The following is a 15,521-nucleotide window of genomic DNA, read 5'->3' on the forward strand; positions in this document are numbered from 1 at the left end:
CGCGGTGACGGACTACGACTCCCAGCGCGCCCCGCGGCGCGCAGGCGAGCACGGGTCGCGGCGCAGGCGCAGTCCGGCGCGGCGGGTACTGGGGTTGGCCGGGCTCTTTTGTTCGAGGGAGGCGGACGGAGAGCGGCCAGGCCCGCGGCGCCACCGGACCCGCCCCGCTCGCCCGCCCCCGCGCCCCGCAGGCCCCTTCCCCTCGTCGAACCGTTGGCGGGGCTGTGCAAGGTGAGCGGGGGCCGCTGGCGGGCCTGGGTGCGGGGCGGGGGGGGCGGAGGGGGGCGGGGTGGAGAGGCGGGGGGCGTTGGGGTGTAGGGGTGAGGGATGCTGGGGAGGGACTGGGCGTTATGGGTGGGGTGGGGGTAAAGGGGGAGTTGTTGCTGCGGGAGATGGTGTTTAGGTGGTGGTTGGGTGGGGGGGGATGCTCGCGGGTCGAGGGGGTTTGTAGGGGTGTATTTGGGGTGCTGGGCTCGGGTGCGTTAGTGGTGGGTGGGGGTGTGAGGAGGGGGGGGTTAGTGGGGGGGTGCTTGGGGCGCTGGGAGCAGCGTTAGTGGGGATTTGGGGATGCTGGAGGGTGGAGGTGTTTGGGGGTGCTACGAGAGGGTGTGTTAGCGGAGGGGCGTGCTTGGGGGTGCGAGGAGAGGGTGTTAATGGGGGATGTTTGGGGGTGCGAGGAGAGGGGGTGTTTGGGGTGCTGGAAGAAGCTTGGGGGGGGGCTGGGGGTGCTGGCAGGGCAGTGCCCCTCAAAAGGGGCGGCAGCGGGGAAGGGAAAGGTGGGTCTTGGAGTGAGGAGGGGACAAAGCTGGGCCCGGATGGCCTTTTGGGGAGGGGGAACAGCTGGGGGAGACCCTGAGGGCTGGGGAGGAGGGTGGCAGGGCGAGGTGCTGGGGTACCTTTGAACAGGGGAGGAAGATGTGTTTTGGGGTGCTGAAGGAGGCTGGTGCAGGAGGAGAGAATGAGGTCTGAGGAAATTGGGGTTCTGGGCTGTGGAGATTCGGGGTGGAAGCATCCTTTGGGAGAGGAGAGGCTGTAGTTGGGTCCCTGCTCTGGTGGGAAGGCGGCGTTTGGGTGGGAGGGTGGTTTAAGAACCACTGGTGGAGCCCCTGGGGGTAAGGAGAAGGGGAGGGGGGTGTTCCCTGGGGGGGAGCTAAAGGGAAAGGGGGCGGCTGGGGGCGGAGGGGGATTCAGGCTCCAGTTGCTCTAAGAATGGGGAGGGGACAAGTGTCAACTTTTGGCGGGGAGAATGAGCGGGAAGCTGCTCAACAGGCTGCAGGAGGGCAGGGAGCAGGATGGCAGCCGATCCTAGGGACCAGGGGAAGGAGAGCTGTTGGGGAACAAACTGGGGGGATGTGGGGCCCTGGGGCTGGGGGAGAGCTCCCCTGCGGAGAGCTCGCCATGGGGCTGGCAGGAGGTGGAAAAGGGAGGTTGTGGCTGGCAGGCTGGAAGCAGGGATGTGCTGGGGAAGGGGAGGAGATGCAGTAGAAGCTGTGGTTGGGTCGAGTCCCTGCTCACCCGCAGCATGGGGTTGGTGTCGGGGCAGCCTGGCTGGCTTTCTTCGGCTCCTTTGCTGGGGTAGGAGGTTTGGGAGCTGGGGGAGCAGAGCCACGCTTGGAATGGGACTTGTAAAGCATTTGGGGGAAGAGCAGGACTTCTGGCAAGGGAAGGCAATGGAACTGAAATGGGATTTATATCTTCAGACAAGGAAGCAGCGAAGCTTTGCCGAGGAAGCGGCAGATGTGGAGCTGCCCTGGGAGCACAGGGCTGGCTGAGAGGGCGGCAGCGGGGTTTGGCTCAGGGTTGTGCTGTGAAGCTGGCCTGCTCCCGTGCATCGTGGAGGAGGAGGAGGTGGCAGGGGCTCAAAACAGCCTGAGTTTGCATGGGGAGCATCGGGGCCAGGGAGGGGGTGTTAAGTGTGAGGATCCCAGAGATGGGGCAGGGCTGGTGGCATTGGGATGGATCAATCTGGAAGCAGCAAGCACATAGGTTGTCCCTATAAAACAGAGAAATCAAAGTATAAAAGGGCTTTCTGTCTGAATAATTACAGGCTCTATCTATGAAAGATTTTAACTTTAAAAAAAAAATTAAATCCCTTGTGTGTGAGAGAGGAAGGTGTTTGCAATGGGTATGCTTGGAGTCAACAGTCTCCTGGGTTTGCAACCCAGGCACGTTTTCCTATTAGTGCTTGAAAACGATGAGAAACAGATGTGGCTGCTCTAACCCTGCTGCCCAGCTCCAGAGAAACACAAAAATAACCAGGTGAAGGGCCTGTGAGCGCCGGGAGGCAGCTCCTGGGTGTGAGGCTGCTGGGCGAAATGCCCCCAAACACGGTTGCTCTGTCCCTGGGGGATGAAGGCTGGCAGGGGAAGGTGCTGTAGGGGCCAGGGTTGCTTGTGAAGAGGGAGGTGGTGCAGCATCAGGGGCGCTGGAAAGCTGGGAATCCTGCAGCACTTGGGGCAATGCTTTCTCGTCTTTATACAAAAGGGGGAAGAAGAATGCAAATCCCCGCTCTGATTCCGTGAGCGTTATCTGATCTAGAGGAGTTCAGAAGTTGCGCCCGCTGTCACATAAAATCCCTGTTTGCATGATGGGATTTCTTACCTTGGGTTCACTTTTTTCCAGCAGGGAGGTAATGTTCCTACTGTTGCGTGTGTGTTTCTCTTAAATCCAGAGGTGCATTCTCTCATGGATTGTGAATTTAAGTGGAAATGATGTGGCTGAGCTTGAAGGTTGTGGCTTTTCTTTAGTTTGGTCTCTGCTCAAAGGCTTGAGCTTTCACTCAAACTTTCCAGAAATGTTTTCTGCTGTTTTCAGGTTCTGGAGAGTGGAAGACTTAACATGCTTGTTGCCACTTCAAAAGAAAGATGCCTGCTGCCTTTCCCTGGCGCGTGTGGAATAAACTTGGCGTGCTTATAAGTCTTTAAAGAGATGAGTGATCCCAGCCAAGTTTGAAAAAGCCAGGAGGAGGAAATGTTTTAAGTTTAAAACTCATTAAAGCTGAGCTGAACTGTTAATCCTTTAAGATGCAGCTAATGGAACTAGGCTGTACTCTGGGTCACGACATTTTTCTTCTTAGGCCAGTCTTCCTTTCCTTTGTTAAACTTTCTCCTGAAAAGATTAGCGCCAGGCATCACGGAAGGCGACTAGGTAGAGCTTCACAATCTTCCAGAGAAAGTGTCCCCGCCAGCGGGGCTGAGCTTATATATATTTGTCTGGTAGTGGCTTCTCTACCTGGATGCTGTTATCCGGGAGATCTCACGATACCAGCGTGTGCTTCGCTCCGACCCACTGCGACGATGTGCTGTCAACACTAGCTCTTGCCCCTCTCTCTGCTCCAATAACTCAGGCCTTTGTACATACCTTTGTGCTGGGCCTCTTTCTTTGTGGCCTTTTACCGGAGTTTCAATTCTTTTCAAGTGGCTTAGGTGTGTCCTGGATCCTTTTCCTCTTAGCTGCAGACCAAGAAGTTATTCTTTTGGTCTCTCTCTGTCCTGCTTTCCTCTTCACAAAGGATTTCAGCTTTGCCTTGCGTGTTAGGTAAGAAGCAGCAAATGAAAACGGAAAGATTTGGCACAGGCCCATCCTGAATTTGTCTCAGAATCATATTTTTCAGTATAAGCCAATTCTTTTCACACAATAAGTATAGAGAAAAGAAGCTGAATTTTAGGAAACATGAACTACTAATGTGATCTCTCTTGGGCAGGAGTCACCTAGCCACAAATTCTAGAGACATGAGGAGTCTCCCCAGAAAGTTAATAGGGGTTGTCTGCCCTCCCCAAAAATGCCCAGGCAAAACGAAATGGCTTCTTTCTGCACCTTTGTGCGTAGGAACTCGGTGCAAGTGAAATGTGTTTATTTGGAAGCTCTCGAGATAAGGGAGCGGAATGCAGGGTAGGTCTTCCCTGTGCTGCCTTTCCAAGTAGATGGGGATGGTTCAACCTCTCCCCCTTCCTCCAGAGACCAGAAACCAGCCAGTGCTTTGGGTGGCTGTGGTTTGTTATTAATAACTAAAATTGGAGGGTTTGCATGTTCCCAGTCACAGAAGGCTGAAATCATTCTCGAGCGCTCTGTCCCACGGAGGCATTCCTGACGAGGAGGAAGAGGGTGTGGGGAGCAGCTCAGATGCTTCGCAGATAAAGCCACACACTGCATTGTGTCCTGTCCCCCCTCCCCGGGGGGGCTGAAGTCCCTTTCTCACACTCGAGCTGCATTTTTGACTGCAGTGCAGCGAGAGGCCTGTGCAGCAGCTTGTCTCTGCTGCTGGCTCAAACGCTAAAATCTGTACCGTGTCTAGCAGCAGGCGCGGTGAGCTACGGCTTGGCCTCGTCCGCCCGGAGCACCTTTCTGGCTTGCAGGCTCTTGAGGCAAAACCAGACGTTGTCCCTGCCGCAGGGATGAATGCCGGGGAGGGGGTGGCTTGTCGGCACGCAGCCCCGTGCCTGCGTGGGAGCAGACATCTTGAGAACCCACAGAGGCAGAGCAGGTCTGTGCAAGGGGGTGACACTGGTACTCTGGTGTGAATGCCTGTGGCAGAAACAGGGAAACGTCTGCTGAAAAGAATGGGACCCGCGTGGCTGAGGGCCTTGGAGAGGTTGCTGCCTGCTGTATGCTTTAGGTACGGTTGCTGCAGCCCTTTGCGCTGGTATATTTGTCCCTCCCCTTGGCAAGCTCTTTCTCAAAGTGCTCCTGGCCTTGGATTTGCATCTTCTCTACCCAGCACTTACCACAATAAAATGATGGATTCACAGTGTTGCATTGTTTGCATTGCTCTATTGCCTCTCTCTTTTTTTTTTTTCCCTTTCCACACCTACCTGTCCTACACACCACCTCTAGTTTTAGCAACTCTCCTCTGAGCTCATCCTGGCCAGGCTCTACCGTTAGACTCTCTGATCCAGTTGCTGCCTTAGGAAGCCGCTCAAGCGGCGTGGCAATCCAGCTGAGCATGCTTAGGTGCCTTAAAAACAAGTCCATCTCCAAGCAATAACCACAATGCTTTTGACTAAAATCCTTTCAGCTGCAGCTGGACACAATTCCCTGCTGAGAGAAGGGAAGCCCGAGATCTCGACCTTCCAGGCTGTCTTGGAGTTTATTTGCTGGTTGTAGTCGGAGCTACAACAGAACCTTCTTGGGAATCTCCTCTGTCACGGCATGCTTGGCTCTGGCCCCCTTCTCCGGTGGCCACGCTGTGCCAGAGGAGGAGGATGGAGGGGAGAAAGGCTGTCCTGCGCGGGAGGAAGGAACTGCCTGAAGAATTCCAGAGTGAAACACGATCTCTCGGCTTCCTGCTGCAGCACTGGCTCCTGCTCGGGGATTAGATGCTGGCGGTGGGTCGGAGGCTTTACATTGTTGTGTTGCGCACCAGCTGAGGCGGTGCCAGGCAGCCTGGCCTCCTCCTCGGTGAGTCCACAGGTGACCGGGAGCCTTGCTGCTCTGGGTTTGCCGCTGTCTGGTGTCTGATTAAAGATGCTGTCAGTGTATTTCATTTCAGCCCAGGAGCTGAGAAGGAAAAAGCCTCTCTGATGCGTGTTCTTGTATGGCTCTGTTCTAGTGGGCTGTTTCCAGGTGGTTGGTTTTTTTCTGCTCATTGAATAGGGCAATAAAACTTCATCCTTGTGGGGCTGAGTGTCCTCTGGCATTGAATAAAGGATCTGTGGGGGAAGCACTGCCCGTCTGTGGGAATTTCCCTGCCACCACCTCAGCTACTGGTCTCTACAGGGCAGGGAACTTCTCGCTTCATTTAACACTGGGAGGGGGTTTAGTTTTCACCTTCGGTGGACACCAGAGCTCTGCAAGCACAGTGCAGTGTGTGCAGTATCAGAAAAAGCTCTTCCTTTGATCCTGTCTGCTCTGCAGCCTGCTCAGGTGCCAACCCCTCTTCTGAGACCACCAGCTGAAAAGAAAGCAGGGGAGATGTCTAGTGCTAAAGAGGAGCAGGAGGCTTGCAATGCAGAGCCTGGACTCTGGGCCCCCCCACCCAATTTGCTCAGCGACCACAAAACACCCCAAGACTGGCTTTTATTGCCAGTCCTGTGCCTGGTTCATGAGCAGCCCTGACTTTGGGTGCCACGGCACAGGGAAGTTGTTCGTTCCTCCTCCTACCCCAACGTTCCCCTCAGATGAGGAGGTTGTGGTTGCCTCGCGGCTGGTGCGTGCAGGGATTGGGGTGTAAAAGGAAGATGTCTGTCCCCCAGCAAGCACGGCCAGAGGCCGAGTGCCCTGTGGAGCAGGAGCCTGGGCACTGGCACAGCTTGTATGCCAAGGTCAGGTTGAAAGCAGCATTGCAGTAGTGGGGTCCAAAGTATAAACACATCGGTCTAGTGCCTGCCAAGCAGAGGAGTGCTGCTTTTCCCTCTGTGCTCTTCCACACTCCTCGTCTGCCCTCAAGCCCTGTCTGTGAGATAGCAGCGGAGGCGGGGTGGTCTGGAGCGTGCCAGCTCGGCTCTGCTCCCTCCAGTCCTCTCTGCTGTGGCTTCTGCTGGTCTGAACTGGCGGTACATCTTTTGAGCTTTGTGGGGCTTGTTTTTAAACCTCCTCCTTTGAACAATACTCTAATAGGAGTGGGTCAGCTCAGCAGCATCTTGTGCACAAGGGAGCTCATCCAGCTGTACCCCGAGAGCCGAGACCGTTGCTGAACTCTAACATCTTCAGCCAGTGTAAATCTGGAGGATTTTTGTTTTGCCACATAAACCAGCCCCAGTTTGCACAGATTTTGCCAGCTGAAATTTATTCTACACGATTCAAGATAACCTGAGTGGCAAAACTGAAGTTTCCGGGCAGGTAATGTTTGAGCTGCTTGCCAGTCATTTTGCTTGGCAGAAAATACATATTTTACTGGAAAAAAGAAGTCATGTTCCTCAGCGCTTAGGCTGTGAAAGCTCCCTGGGCAGCTCTTCAGCAGGGTGGGGTTTTGGGAGGCTGAGGTACAGAGTTGGTTTCAGGCAGTCTGGGTCCCGTTGCCAGCTTTGCCCGTGGCTCTCCGTGATGGCGTAGCTCCTTATCGGAGATAGCAGATGCCGAGACTTGGAAACTCCTGACCCTTTGGTTGGCCTAAATCGGTGCGCTCAGCTGGCTGCACAGACCTCTTTGAGCAGAGGATGATGGTGAGGTCAGGGTACCAGAGGGTTCTATATTTTTCTTGAACCTAAGGAAAAAACCCTTCCCGCATCCCCTTCCCGCACAATCAGGTGCTTCATTGGTGTCTCCCCTCGCAGGGCTGTGCAATGGCTCAAGATCGTGTCCTTGGGGCTGGGACCTGGTAACTGGTACCGGCAAAGAATTGGCTGGAGAGCATTTGCAAAGTGTGATTTTAGCAGAACCACCCACCCCACACCAGGAAGGCAGGGCAGGGATGGCGTGGACAGCCATCCCCACAGCAGCAGGGAGAGACTCTGACCCTGGATCTGCCCGGCTGCGGTGCTCGTACTGGTCCGAGCTGGGTTTCTGCAGGGAAGTGGGGCCTCTCTGTGGTTTTTGGCTCTCTGAGGTGTTTCGTTTCAGCCTGGGGGAAGCGCCCGGCGTGTTGGCAGGGCTGCTGCTCCTCTGCAGTCCCCCCGCCTGAGTGGAAAGCGGAGAGCTGCGCCGAGGGCTGCCCCGTCCCTCCATACTGCGCCCACTTACGGCAGGTGGCCTTGAGCTATGTGTGGTGGTGTTTGTGGCAGGTAGCCTTGGGCTACCCTGGGCCAGAGAGTTCTCCTAGCTCTGCGTCGCTTCTGCCGCTTCCCAGCAAGTGCTGGATAAAGATGCAGGAATTTTTGACTGTCTAAACAGCTCTGGAGGATAAGGAGGAAAAAAAAAAAGAAAAAGATTTCTGGGTTGGTGAGTTAGATAAATATCCTGGAGTGCACATCTATGAACCAGCAAAGAAATGAACATGGGGAACTCAGTGTCAGGAACCGTGACTCGTATTTAACTTGGATTAACTATTTATTGACTTTTAGTTAATACCAGCAGTGCGCTGTCTCCCTCCCGCCGCTGTGCAGCTCTGCACATGCTTTCTGCAGCTCGAGGCAGGGTGGAACTAAACTGAAGGGATGGTCAGCAAGGTGAGGGAAGGGGAGGGAGCAGGTTGAGGGGGGACACACGGGACTCGGCAGAGGCAGGACAAGGGCTGGAGCAGCTGACCTAGGGTGCTGCTTCATTTCTGGAAGTTGGTGGGCAGCACCAAGGTCAAGACACGGTGTGCTAAAAACAGGGACAAAGCACGGGTGGAATCAGGTAGAGTCTTGATGGAATTGGTGAAATAAGATGCTGTGTGTGTCAAAAAGGCATCGAGTAAATGCAGCAGCTCCTGCTGGAGATTCCTGTTTGCCTTCTCAGCTGGCAGAAGCATCCTGACCCATCTCTTCGTGTGTTACCTACTTCGTATGTGCCTGTTTTCTCCAAATCAATGTTCCTGCACTGCGCTTTGCCTCTGCGTATCCAGTACATTTGCACCCTGGCAAAGGCAAACCTGACCTTGCCACAAACGTGTGGTTCTCTCTCCTCTTTTAGCAGCGTCGCCCGTAAGCTGAAAAACTGGCCAGCACAATGGGAAAAAAACAGAACAAGAAGAAAGTGGAAGAGGTCTTAGAGGAAGAGGAGGAGGAGTATGTGGTGGAGAAGGTCCTGGATCGGCGAGTGGTAAAGGGCAAAGTGGAATACCTGCTGAAGTGGAAAGGCTTCTCAGAGTAAGTGCCTCCCTGCCTGCCTGCTGCTGCTGGGTGGGTGCTGGGCTGCTCTGGCACAAGCATCTCTTCTGCCTGTGGCTCCTGAAGGCTCTCCGGGCAGGTGGCTCAGTCTCCCTGCACCTCTCCTTCTCTGGAAAATGGAGCTAGCAGGCTGAAGGCAGCCATAATGACTAAAATGGCAGTGCTAAATGCCTCGAGCTTTAATCAGGGGGATGAGAGCACAGCCTAGGTGAGAAAGTCCTGTTCCTGTCTTGCAACAGGCTGTGCAGTGCCCTGGTGTGGGGCTTCCCCCCTTTAAACCTAGTGTGAAACAAGCAGCCAGATAAAATGAATTGTGTTTCTCTCCTGAGAAGGGAAATAACTGCCCTGCCCTCAGGCACCCCTGCCTGGATCAGGGCAGGGACCTGTTCCATGGGGTGAGGACACCCACATCCAGACTGCTGCTTCTCTCAGCATCTCCACATGACCTGGTGCCCAGGACTTTTCTGGGCAGGGAAAGCTGCAGCAAGCTGCCTGTGCATAAAACTCAGCTGTTGTCTTTGATTGCAGTGAAGATAACACATGGGAGCCAGAGGAGAACCTCGACTGCCCAGACCTCATTGCAGAGTTCCTTCAGTCCCAGAAAACTGCACATGAGAGCGAGAAGTCTGAGGGCAGCAAACGCAAAGCCGAGTCTGACACGGAGGATAAAGGGGAGGAGAGCAAACCAAAGAAAAAGAAGGAAGAGGTGAGGCAGGGTGGGGTTTCTGTGCTCACCTCCCGATCCCTGTGCTTGGCACAGTGTCTAGCAGCTAGAGCAGCCACGCTCCGAAACCTCGGTCAAACTGTTCCCCTGCATGGAGGGGAAAATATTGCGCTACAGTGAGACACGGCTGAAGTGCTTTTGAAAAGCTGTAGGTTTCAGAAGGAGGCATGAGCTGTTGGCTAAGCCAGGCATTTTCATCAATCCAGAGCCAGTTCAAGCACTAAATTGAAAGGGCAGTTCTTGAACCAAAAGGGTAGGGAGCCCCAGCTTCTCCTGAAGCACTGCGCGAGGGGTGAAACAGGAGGCAGGGGTTGCCTGTTGCCCCTTCAATGGGGGGAGCGAGGTGGAGCAGGGAGCCTTCTGCTCAAGGTGCTCATAGCTGCTTGGGGAAAGGGACAACAAAAAGGCTCTGCAGTCTGGTTTTCATCCCAGGAGCTGCTGAATCTTGGCCATCACAAGAGTTTGACCAGCAGAGCCTTGGAAATCAGGTTCTCTGCTTGCAGCATGAGCCAGGGCACCTGGCCATGCTGACCCGAGTTACCTCAGTGCAGTGGGCTTTCACCAGAGTCGTCTTCTCAGCTCCCCGCTGGCTTCGGTCATTACAGTCTGAGCATCTGATGCGCAGAGCCTTTCGGAACAGCCACCAGTGTGTCCTGGTGGCCAGAAACAGGGCTGTGGCTGTCACCCTGCGATGCTACAAGCACAAACTTGTCTCTTTTCAGTCGGAGAAACCGCGAGGCTTTGCCCGGGGATTTGAGCCAGAGCGAATCATTGGTGCCACGGATTCCAGCGGGGAGCTCATGTTCCTGATGAAGTGGTGAGTGTGTCTTTGTGTCTGTCACTTCTTCACTTATTCTGTGCCAGAGAGGGAAGGACCTGCGCCTGGGGAGTCCCTGCTACCTGGCATGAAATCTCTCGCGATGGCGCTGCTGCCTGAGGTGACCCTCTGCGCTGAGGCTAACGTGGATGTGAAACGAGCAGGTAGGGCCCTTGGGATTGTGTGGCTCTTAAGATGTCCCCCCCCACAGCAGGCGCGAGCTTGGGGAGAGAGAGGGGCACGGTGTCATGGCGTGGGCTGCAGTTTCGGAAGGCTGCACCCAGAGGAGAGCCGTGACGATGACCGCGTCCCCTCCGGCTGTAGTGACACAGGGCTTGTTGCTGGCGCAGGTGGGAGCCAAACCAGTCAGGCGTAGCTGTGGGAGCCGCTTGCTTTTGCACCGTCTCAGAAGTACGGAGTGGCTGGGGGCAGGGCCGCAGCTTTGATTCAGCTTCTCTCCCCATCCCCGACAACGCGGAGCTGAACTCACACCTGAATTTTTCCTGGGCTCACGTGCTGCTCCTCCCTGCTCCAGAGCCACTCAGGAAGGGGTCGCTTGGTTCCCCCGAGCAGCTCGGGGTCTCTGTTTACCTGCTGCTTCTTGATTTTTCTCCGGTCTCCACTTCTTCCACCTCCCCTCCGCAGCCCCCTAACTTGCACCTCTGCTCTGGCCTGTAGGAAGAATTCTGACGAGGCCGACCTGGTCCCTGCCAAGGAAGCCAACATCAAGTGCCCCCAGGTGGTCATCTCGTTCTATGAGGAGAGGTTGACATGGCATTCCTACCCCTCAGAGGACGATGACAAGAAAGAGGACAAGAACTAACCCCTGGCACCCGCTCTGGCCAGCCTTTGTATAAAGATCGGAACTGTGGGTTTGAGCAAGAGGGAGAGAACGCAGCTCTGCTCGCTTGGGAGCGTAGAGATGGCTGGAGAAGATGCCCTTTGAAGAGACCAGTATGGTTTCTGTGCCCTGCAGCTGCTCAACTGCTTTATGCAGCTTCATGCTGTGTACAGCTTCAAACCAGCCCGGCTCAATTTGAGGGGGGAGGGAAGGGCAGGGGGATACTGGGGGGGATTATTGGGGGGAGAATTTGGGGTGTTTGTTTCAAGGCTGTCTATTTTGCAGCTTGTGGGAGAGGAAGCAAAGCCCCTTCCATGAAGGACTATCACTGGTGATGGGTGGGCTGGGGAAAGGGAGTGCAGATGGATACTGCTTATTCTTCAAAGACCATCTCAGCAACCCACAGCCTTCTTCCCAATAGTGTTAACTCTGCATTTTTACAGCGTAGCATGTGTGTAGGTTCTTTTGTTTGTTTTTTTTTTTTTTTTTTCCTTTTGCTATTTACTGGTGTATTGGTTTGGGGGGCTGGGGGGAGGGGACGTGGGGAAATTGGTCTCTTGTTTAATTGGGGAGGGAGATGAGGTCTGATGACAATGTTCCAGATCATTTCCAGATCTTTTTTAGAACCTGAATTCAGAAAAAGGAGGGGGGGAAGGGGGGGGGGGTGTGAAGAGCCCAGTATTGATGACAGAACTACAGAGACAGGGACAGTGACATGAGATTGACACTGTGAATGTCCAAATCTCTGGAGCCAAGATGCTCAAAACCCTGCGAGCAATTTTTAGGGGGGGGGGGGGGTTGTGGGTGGGGAGGGGTGAGGGGAGACTTGTGAAAATGCAAACTTGTGATTCGTATTGTCCTGAAGCAGAACTGCCAGTTACTGACACATGCATTGTATGTGGGAGGGTGGGGTGCGGGGCGGGAATGGATTTTAACCCTTTAAAAGCCTTTCTACCCTTCTTTCCGTTATAAGGTGCTATTTCTCAAAATTGGGGGGGGGGGAGAGAGACTTCTGACTACTTGTTCCTTCTCTCACCTGAATTTGACTGTCCAGCCAGCAGCAATGGGATCCCTTTAGTTGTGGGAGGGAGAGGAAATCAACAGCAGCACAAGAAAAGAAAAACCAATTCCATGTTCTCCCATAACAAGTGATTGTTTGTAGGAGGCCAGACGTTGGTGCTGGAGCCGGATGTGTTACCCTGAATCTTCTGAGGTTTTTTTTTGTGTTTGTTTTTAATCAGATTTATTACAAATACTGAACTATTTAATGTCTGGAGTCATGAGCCCCACCAGACTCCTGGCACCTCCTTGTAGGTTGGTATGTATCTAGACTTGCATTGTACAAACCTTTTTTTAAAAGCATGTGTTTAGGTTTCTGTGAAAACGTTGTTTAAATGTAAAGTACGTGTTTGGATTTTAACTTCATACCAAGCTCTGTCAGTTTTTTGTCTCAATAAAATTTTAGATTTATAATCCTGATTTTTTTCTTCTCTACCTTGCTCCTTCCTCCAGCTCTTTGTGCATGAGATGAGTGACGAGGTGTAGAGCAGGTCACGGAGGGAAGTTAGCCTGCAGTTGCGGTTCTCTCTGAGCAAGGTTAGCTCTGATGCAGCCCAGGTTAGCTGCTGGCTCCGATCTGGTGTCAACAGCAGCAGGAGCAGCTGACAGCAGGTTCTGATTTACGTTGACTTCATCTGGAGAAGAACAGTGTCGTAGAGGTTGGTGTCTAGAGGCCTGAGTCGAGTCTCGCCCCTGGAGACAAGAGGACTAGCTATGACTTGGGACCTCGTTTGACGTAGCAAGACGCTGCTTGAGCTGGGAGCGTGCGCTGCGTGTGTCCGCAGCCAGGATCCGGCGCCACAGCTCGGGTAAGTGACCTTTACCTCAATTCTCTTCTGAACGTCGAGCGGACTTTGTCGCTTCGTGTTTGTGGATGGGTTTTTAAAAGCTCTGGCGATGGCTCTGGTGACTGGCTGAGGATGGAGATGGTCTCACTTGAGTCTTGGTATGGACTTGCTGAAAGCCACAAGCTCTTGCGCATGGGGAGGAGTAGACCCATCGTCTGCTCAGCCCATCTGAAGCTCCACGCAGTAGTACGGATGGCGGAGTGGGCTGAAGCGTTCCTGGGAGGAGGAGGAGGAGTGTGGTCCCGGCTCAGAGGTTTCCAGTGTTTGCAGGGTGTGGGATGGAGCAGGGGGAGGCAGGGATGCTTTGGGTGGCGTTCAGGGCCGAACAGGGCTGTAAAACTACGCAGCCAGTTGAAATTCAGGTTATTCGCAACAAGCACACCCTGTCCCCAGCGGGACGGTGAGATGTCTGCCCTGCCCCCGCAGCCAGCAGAAGCAGCAATTAAACCTGTATTAATCACTAGATATGGAAGGGGGAACGTCCACTTAATTGAACATAAAGAAGCCTGCAGTTCCCTGGGGAGGCTCTGGGGTGATCGATCGGAGCAGGTAGCTGGAAGATGCGCGTTGCTCCGTCCCGGGGGTGGGACTGCGGCCGCGCTGAGTACGTGGGGCTCCCATTTGAGCTGCAGGCAGGGCGGGCAGGCACCAGGTCTCTGTGGACCGGTTGGCTCTGGCCATGGCACTGTGTAAGCCAAGAAACGGAGGCACAGGAAAATAGTCTTACGACCCCCGTAATGTGCTCAGGGACCTGTGGACGATGGCGAGGTGGTCTTCCCCGGGCTCGCTGCTGCCCTGGGCTGCCAGAAGCAGGTCAGGGAAGGGCAGAGGCAGCTCCTCCATCCCCCAGCACCGCAGCAGAGGCTGGCAGAAACCAGGGTCCGTCCCAGGCAGCGAGCGCGCCGGTGCGAGGCTGCCCGACTGCCGCGCCGAGGGCTCGGGCAGCAGCCGGACACTGGTTGAAAGGGCCGCTGAGCTGCGGCTCTCGCCGCGATCAGAGGCACGAGGCCCTGCTGGTGGCTAAGTGCTCCCTGCTTCGGAAAATGAAAGGTCTGCACTTCACCTGATTACGGGCTGGCAGGCAGCCTGCGCCTCTGACAGCGCCTGGCGTGACACGCGAGTGACAGCGGCGGAGGTGAGGAGCTGGTTAAGCTCCCATCCTCGCCCCTCCTCACTATCCGCAAAAGGCCGCTGCCCAGCTGCCCTGCACGGGATGTGACGGGCAGGGAGCCAGAGCGGAATGGATTTTATCAGGCTTGTTCTCAGCTTGGCTTTGCTGCTCTGAAGCTGTATCGGAGGCTGGGGAACAGCACTTCGCTCACCTGGAGCCTCCCAAGAGGGAGACGGGGGGTGTTTGCTGGTATGTTTGTGCATGAGCAAGGACACGTGTGAGGAGTAAAAGGTCCCGTTCTGCGGGGGGGGAGAGGCAACAAAGGGAGACTAGAAATGGGTAGAGCGGTGCATCCCGTCCTGTGTCCGTGCGCTGGCTGATTCGGCTTCCCTTCTCCACTCAGGAGGGACAGTGATCCCACCAGCGGGCTGTAACTGTCTCCCAGCATTGCTGGGGCTGGGGAAATCCATGTGGGTTTGGGTTTTTTTTTTTTTCAAGCTGCTATTAACATTCTAAAACAGCCCCTGAAGGAATAGCTGAAATAAATACCGCAGAGCCCAGGAAGAGAGACGGGAAGCACCTCGAAGCGTGTATTTTAGCGCTCTGCAGTCCCCTTGGCTGAGCTGTTGCTGTGCATAGAGCGGGCCTGGGCTCAACTCTGGCAGCAGGAGTAGATGAACTCTTCCAGTCCCATAAGGAGACGTTTAATCCCCAGGAAAATGGCATTTGCCCCATGGGAGCACCAATGGAAGCTGGTCAGGGAGCAGCGCGGGGGGCTGGCAGCACACTTTTGGCTTGCTCCTCTGGTTGTGTCTGGCTGCTGAAGGCTTCGGTGCCCCCAAAGCGGCGTCTCGCCCCACCCAGGTATCCTGGCTTGCATCGATAAGCTCTGTTTAATTACTACTCAATGTAGGGGTGCAGGAACCACTACATAATAATGATGCCAGATGAGAAAAGACAGCGCCTACAAGCAGCAGTGCCAGTAAGGCAGTGGGTATTAAAGCGTCAGAGAATAGCGAAGGCTGATCGATAGGGTGCTGAGCCACAAGGAAGGCATCGCAAAACACGTCTTTGAAGCGCAGCGGTTCAGCACCAGCCCAGTCGCGCAGAATCACTAAGGTTGGCCAAGACCTCCAGGATCATCAAATCCAACTGTCAACCCAACGCTACCACGTCTCCTAAACCAAACTCTTGCTGGTGCATCAGCAGTTCCCAGGAGCAGGTTTTAATCTGAGCTGCGTGTGGTGTCTGCTGCAGGGCCTGGGTTCCCGCCTGGCCCATGGGGGAGGCTTTCGGCAGCAGCCTGGCTGCAGAGCGGGGTGTCCCCCTCCCCGTGCCGCTGCCCGCCCAGCCACGCTGCCTGCGCCCACAGCCCTGCCTGTGCCCCGGCACCGCACAATCCCTCACACACAAAAAAAGCAGCAAAGTCAGGGC

At 54.9% G+C, this 15,521-nt stretch overlaps 1 protein-coding gene across 2 annotated transcripts; it reads left to right on the top strand.

The window, feature by feature from the left end:
• The first annotated feature begins 69 nt into the window (after positions 1 to 69).
• CBX1 (chromobox 1) lies at positions 70 to 12,548 on the top strand. Of its 2 annotated transcripts, none has more exons than XM_075117001.1 (5): positions 70 to 231; positions 8,491 to 8,666; positions 9,216 to 9,393; positions 10,134 to 10,228; positions 10,907 to 12,548. In XM_075117001.1, the coding sequence occupies exons 2-5, from the start codon at positions 8,527 to 8,529 to the stop codon at positions 11,049 to 11,051; spliced, it is 558 nt and encodes a 185-aa protein (XP_074973102.1). In that variant the 5' UTR covers positions 70 to 231; positions 8,491 to 8,526; the 3' UTR covers positions 11,052 to 12,548. The 2 variants fall into 2 exon arrangements, with proteins under 2 accessions (XP_074973102.1, XP_074973103.1); XM_075117002.1 differs by having other exon boundaries at positions 8,494 to 8,666.
• Positions 12,549 to 15,521: the final 2,973 nt, after the last annotated feature.

The sequence above is a fragment of the Phalacrocorax aristotelis genome, chromosome 23 (assembly GCF_949628215.1).
Source record: "Phalacrocorax aristotelis chromosome 23, bGulAri2.1, whole genome shotgun sequence".
NCBI lineage: Eukaryota > Metazoa > Chordata > Aves > Suliformes > Phalacrocoracidae > Phalacrocorax > Phalacrocorax aristotelis.

Excerpts from the sequence above, each read along its gene's own strand:
- CBX1 (XM_075117001.1), top strand. The coding sequence starts at position 8,527 with ATGGGAAAAAAACAGAACAAGAAGAAAGTGGAAGAGGTCTTAGAGGAA. Across the intron at positions 8,667-9,215 it reads AAGTGGAAAGGCTTCTCAGA|TGAAGATAACACATGGGAGC; the intron begins GTAAGTGCCTCC and ends CTTTGATTGCAG. Across the intron at positions 9,394-10,133 it reads CAAAGAAAAAGAAGGAAGAG|TCGGAGAAACCGCGAGGCTT; the intron begins GTGAGGCAGGGT and ends GTCTCTTTTCAG.